This window comes from Hyaena hyaena, unplaced genomic scaffold (assembly GCF_003009895.1).
Source record: "Hyaena hyaena isolate Hyena2069 unplaced genomic scaffold, ASM300989v1 scaffold_364, whole genome shotgun sequence".
Taxonomy (NCBI): Eukaryota; Metazoa; Chordata; class Mammalia; order Carnivora; family Hyaenidae; genus Hyaena; species Hyaena hyaena.
In genome coordinates this window covers 1,134,869-1,140,450 of record NW_024080996.1, presented here as the reverse complement: position 1 = coordinate 1,140,450, position 5,582 = coordinate 1,134,869, and the positions used below count along the sequence as shown (strand labels likewise).

General features: G+C 38.4%; 1 protein-coding gene across 1 annotated transcript; it reads right to left on the bottom strand.

The window, feature by feature from the left end:
• Positions 1-683: 683 nt before the first annotated feature.
• LOC120243958 (olfactory receptor 8B12-like) lies at positions 684-1,619 on the bottom strand. Its single transcript, XM_039250216.1, has one exon. The coding sequence runs from the start codon at positions 1,617-1,619 to the stop codon at positions 684-686; it is 936 nt and encodes a 311-aa protein (XP_039106147.1).
• Positions 1,620-5,582: the final 3,963 nt, after the last annotated feature.

The window sequence follows — 5,582 nt, the reverse complement described above, 5'->3', positions numbered from 1 at the left end:
TTAACTCCCTTAAATCTGTATAACTCTCCATTAGAAGGTCTAATGACTTAGCCGAAACCCTTACAGCTCTGCACTCCACCTCAATGGATAGCATCCTTAATTCTATATGGAAATTTAGTTCCCACCAAAGCACCTTAAAACTTAGCATTTTGCAAAATCAAATCACCACATTTTTCACTTCATTGTTGCAAAAAATAATGTTCCAAAGATTAACTCTTGAAAAGTTGCATGACATCACTATAAGTAGTTCTAACACAAAATGCATTTTTAAATGCAATGAGAAAAATAAAATCTTTTGATATAAAATCAGCCAGGAAAAGGTGAATTAAGATAGCGTCACTAAAGGACAGAAGAGCAAAGTAGATTAGAATTCAAGGGCCTAGAGTCTGCAAGAGGTACATGTGTGGCCATTATGAGTCCCCAGTGTGTAATGTAACACATAAGGGCTAGATTAAATTATTTCTTAAGCTTATTCAAGAGTATCACTCTATGACTGTGGAAACTATTTTCATAAAACAAATAATGATTAGAATAGACTAAGGAGTAGACAAAATAATTATACCTCAGAAACAGTTACAAATTTCCAAGTATAGGAGAACAAGCACTGGCATTTGTTTCCCTTGTTGAAAAGAAAAAGAAACACTCCGGCAAACAAAGCTTTGGAGCTCCTTTCTCAGTCATTTTCAAGAGAAGAATTTTCTGCCTAAGGTTTTTTTCAGGGCAACTTTGACATCCTTATTCCTCAGGCTATAGATTAATGGGTTGAACATGGGCACCACAGCAGTATAGAATATAGAGGACACTTTCCCCTGGTCAAGGGGTAAAATAGAAGGTGGTTTGAGGTACATAAAAGCTCCTGACCCGAAGAAAAGAGACACCACAATTATATGGGAACTGCAGGTACTGAACGCTTTGGATCTGCCCTCAGTAGAACTAATGTGGAGAATACTAGAAAGAATGAAACCATAGGAGATAAAAATAGTCACAATGGGTACCCCAATGCCAATGGTCACAACAATGAAGACCACCAGCAAATTTATGTAAGAGCTGTTGCAGGAGAGCTCAAGGAGGGGAATGATATCACACATATAGTGATTGACAAAGTTGTCAGCACAAAAGGTTATAAACATTATGTTTCCCATATGGGACACAGCCCCAAACACTCCCATCCCATAAACACCCAACAAAAGGAGTGAACACACCTGAGGAGACATGGTAACTGTGTATAGCAGGGGTTTACAGATGGCGACATAGCGGTCATATGCCATCGCTGACAAGATGTAGGATTCAGAGAAGACAAAGAAACAGAAGAAAAAAAACTGAGTCATACACCCTGCATAGGAAATGATGTTTCTCTTTGCGACAAAACCCATTAGCATTTTAGGGGTCAGAGTAGTGGAGTAACTAACATCTATGAAGGACAAGTTGAAGAGGAAAAAGTACATGGGAATATGAAGGTGAGAATTCAGCCCAATCAAGGTTATCAGGCCCAGGTTCCCCACCACAGTGACCATGTAGAAACCTAGAAACAGGAAGAAGAGGGGAATCTGGAGTTCTGACTCATCTGTTAAGCCTGCGAGGATAAACTCTGTCACAGAGGAGGCATTATCTGCAGCCATTCTCCTCTAGGAGGGTCTGTAAGGGAAAAAGAAAAGAGTCATTGAGACAGAGAGAAGCCACACAGCATGGAATTTAAGGGGCTGACACGGAGAAGAAAAGAATGGGAACATTTGCTGAGTACTAACTATGGGATAAGCACTGTTCTAAGTGCTGTGTGGCATTATGATTATTCTCATTTCACAGATGAGGACACTGGACCTAAGTGACTTGCCCATGTCCTGATGCTATGAAGTTATAGCAGGAGGTGAACTCAGGTGGTCCGGCTCCTGGGATCTGAGCTTTTACCTACTTTGCTAGAGGACAGACCAGGTCAGGCAGGCACTCACCCTCCCCTGCTTGGAGTCATAGTGCTGTTCTCCAGTGGCTGTCACCCATGTCTTTCATGGAGACTCAACTGGCCCCCATGAAAAGCAAGTGACAACTCAGAGCTCAGACCCTCTGCTTCTGCTTCTCTACTTTGAGGATCAGAACCTCTACTTTATCTTGTTGAGCTGAAGAACTTGATCTTTGATTGTGGCTTTGTGCTAAGTCTCTTGTCCAAATTTCTGGGATGAGACAGCATCCTTTCCTAATGCTCATGGATAACAGGAGACTAAAGAGTTTTATTCTGGACTAGAGATTTCCATGACGTAGTTACAGAGCCTCCCCCAGGATCTCTGCTCCAGAGACCCCCTTCCCTAAGGAAGAAGAAATTACTGTTTATGCTCTTGATAATGCTTGGTGTGGCTTCCAGTGACCTGTCCTTTCATTCTGGTTATGTCTTTTTAAGATTAAGAGCAAAGCCTTATGCGGTTGCCTCCTTGTATTGAGCACTTACTGTGTACCAAGCACTGTGTAGAGATAGCACCCTTATACTAAAACCAAGTGTCTAAAGCAATGCACAAATAATATTACCTTTTTATTCCTCACAACAGCCTTATAGATTAGAACTATTAATCCCTCTTCTAAAGTGAAAGGCACACACACTACTAGGTTCCAGAATCTTGAGTCAAACCCTAATCTGTCCAATTCTAAACTTCTTAGTCTTAATCACTAAGCATGCTACCTCCCTCTAAGTGACAATGAGATCTCTGAAGCAGCATTTTTACTTACAAGGATCTCATGAGCACCTTTATGGATAAAAACAAGCATTTACATAACTTGAAAGAAATGTAGAAAGTGCTAAAACCAAGAAAGGTAAAATTAGAGGAATCATACTTTCGAGAATGATATTCATTATTTCATTCACATCCAATATATACCAAGAATTATTTTCATTTTCTCCAAGCTTAAAAATAAAGAAACTTGTGCTGAATTTTCTCCATTACTTGATCATCCATCTTAAGCTTCATTATTAAAGACAAATACTGGTCAGATATCTAATAACAACTTCTATCAAGACCTAAATGCAGAGAACAGACTCTATAGCCAGTATGTCAGATAATGGGAAGTTGACGAAAGACTTTGAACAAGGATGGCATTCCTTTAACACATACCAATTGAACATCTACCCTGTCCGTGAAACCTTTATAAGTTCTGGTGATTTCTTCAGTGCAAAAAAAAAGAAGAAAAAAAAAGATTCCTGCCCTCACGGAGCTTGTTTTCAAGTGGGAAAAGACAGAAAATACATGAAAGAAAGAGGTAAAACCTGTGACATGAAGTTATATGAGCAAAAAGAATGCAAGGGGCAGGGCTAGAAAAGGCAAGCATTGCAGATTTCAGTTTTAAATAAAATAATCTGACATTCAAGCAGTAACTTTGAAAGAGATTTGAAAAGCATTTGTTTGGTAAGATCAGTTACTCTAATAAAACACTGGACATTCACAGCTTAATGCAGCACCTTTCCAAGTCATCACATTTTTGTCCTGCACTTCAGTATGTTAACCCCAAATACTGGATCTGATGGAGAAAATTGGGATAGTAGTAACAGGGTAGGGGAGCAAGATTCCTTGCTGAGGGTTTAGACAATCACAAATCACAGAGTGTAGGTTATTCACTGAGACTGATATCAAGAATAATAAAATTTCATATGACAGCTTGCACTCTAGGCCCTTTTCTAAGGGCTTTTATACATTAACTATGGCAAATTCTCTATCGAAAAAATAAATCTTTATTTGTGTAAATTCAAGTGACAGCAGATGAGTTTATTTTTGCCCAGAGTTAAGGGCCAAAGTCCTCCTGGAGAAGTTATGAAATGAAAACACAAAGGCAGAAGTCCATTTTCCTCAGGCAAGTCCAACTAAAACCGCCACACACACACCTGTGTATGTTTGTGAGTGTGCGCATACACCTGAGTGAGAACTTGCTTGCCCTCAGCTGAGACTCAGTAGGGACAGTGCCTCATCTCTCTGTTGATGCTGAGAATTTTCCATGGCCTGGAGCAACTCTAATGAATCCCAATCCCTGTTCTCAATTCCACTACATGTATTTAAGAAATAGAAAAAGCAACTCATTATAAAAAAATTAAAATAAGCACTACAAGCAAACTCTTCTTAAGGCCCAAGGGCAAAGAAGACCTTAGGGGTTCATTAAATGTTCACTTTCCTCTAGAAACTCTAGAGGGTTCTTTTATGCATGATGCAACACCGGGGAAAATTCTGAGATTTTTGTCACATCAGGGGTGGTTTCCATGGGAATTTCATTTCATATGCATCTAGGTTTTATTTCAAGTGAACTAGGGCTTCTATAAAGTCATTTTCGCTATTGACTTGCTCCAATACAAGCAGAAAGAAACACAGAAATAAATATTCTTGATTAAATTACTTTTGTTGCAGAACTATCTTTCCCAAAATTTGAATCTCTGTATAACGGATTTCTTGTTCTATTTATTGCTAATGCTAAAATATATGTGAGACATGGATTATAACATACTAATATGTAAAATATGTATAATACAGCATCTTTGTATATATACTCATGAGCATGCATTAATCCTCATATCTCTGGTAGTCCTTCAGGCAGCACCAGAGTGGTGTCAGGTCAGTAACCTTCACCCCACACAAGAGACCTATAAGAATAAACTACAATTCCAACCAGAAAAGTCAGAGAGCTTGTCCAGAGAGAAGAGATGACAGCTGAAAAGTCTTCATAACTAAAAGACTTTAGTTAAGCGCTCAGGATGGGCATAAAATTAAATTCGTCTATCAGAAGTCATATGATCTATATTATACTTCATGGTGAATTAGTTTTTAATATGTGTGTTTGACATATTAAAATACTAGGTTAAAAGAAAGATTTAAAAGAAATGGTTCATGTTTAAAGGGATTTATAGTCTAGTCGAGGCATCTCCTGTCTCTCTATCATGTTATTCCCCTCATTTCAAATTTTTCAGTGCTCACCAACTCTCTGAGCCTCCTCTTCCTTAAACGTTTGTGAACTCATCCACAACTCCAACAACATCATCTGTATGGTTTGCTCCTAAATTTAGTCCTCACCTTTCTGTTAATTCCCTGTCGTGTGTATACAATTTCTCTATTAAAATGTTACAGTATGCCACCCTGAACTCAACAAGTACAAAAATTAACACATCTTTTTTTGTCCCCCAAACAGACATCTTCTAATTCCTTTATTGGAGAGGAAGTAGAGGGGTGATATTAATGGGGTATCCTAAGTCTTGTTCATTTGGGTTGATCCTAGTTTATGTTTATTGTCCCAGAAAAATTATTAAAAGCAGCTTCTTTCACCAAGAAATCTATTCCAGTTAAATAAGACATTGTATGTGGAATCTAACCAACCTCTATGATTCCTAACTCTGCTCCTTACTAGCTGTGTAGCCTTGGTAACCTCTTGGTTAAACTTGGTTTAACCTCCCCTGAGCTTCAAATTACTTATCTTAAAATGGGGATAATAATCATAAATGGTGCCATTTGCATTACTTAGGACCCTAGAAGGCATAAAAAATGTTGTTGCTATCATGATCATCATCATCATCATCAGTCATCCAAATCTATACCGTGGCATGATAAAGATAATTTAGACTGCTC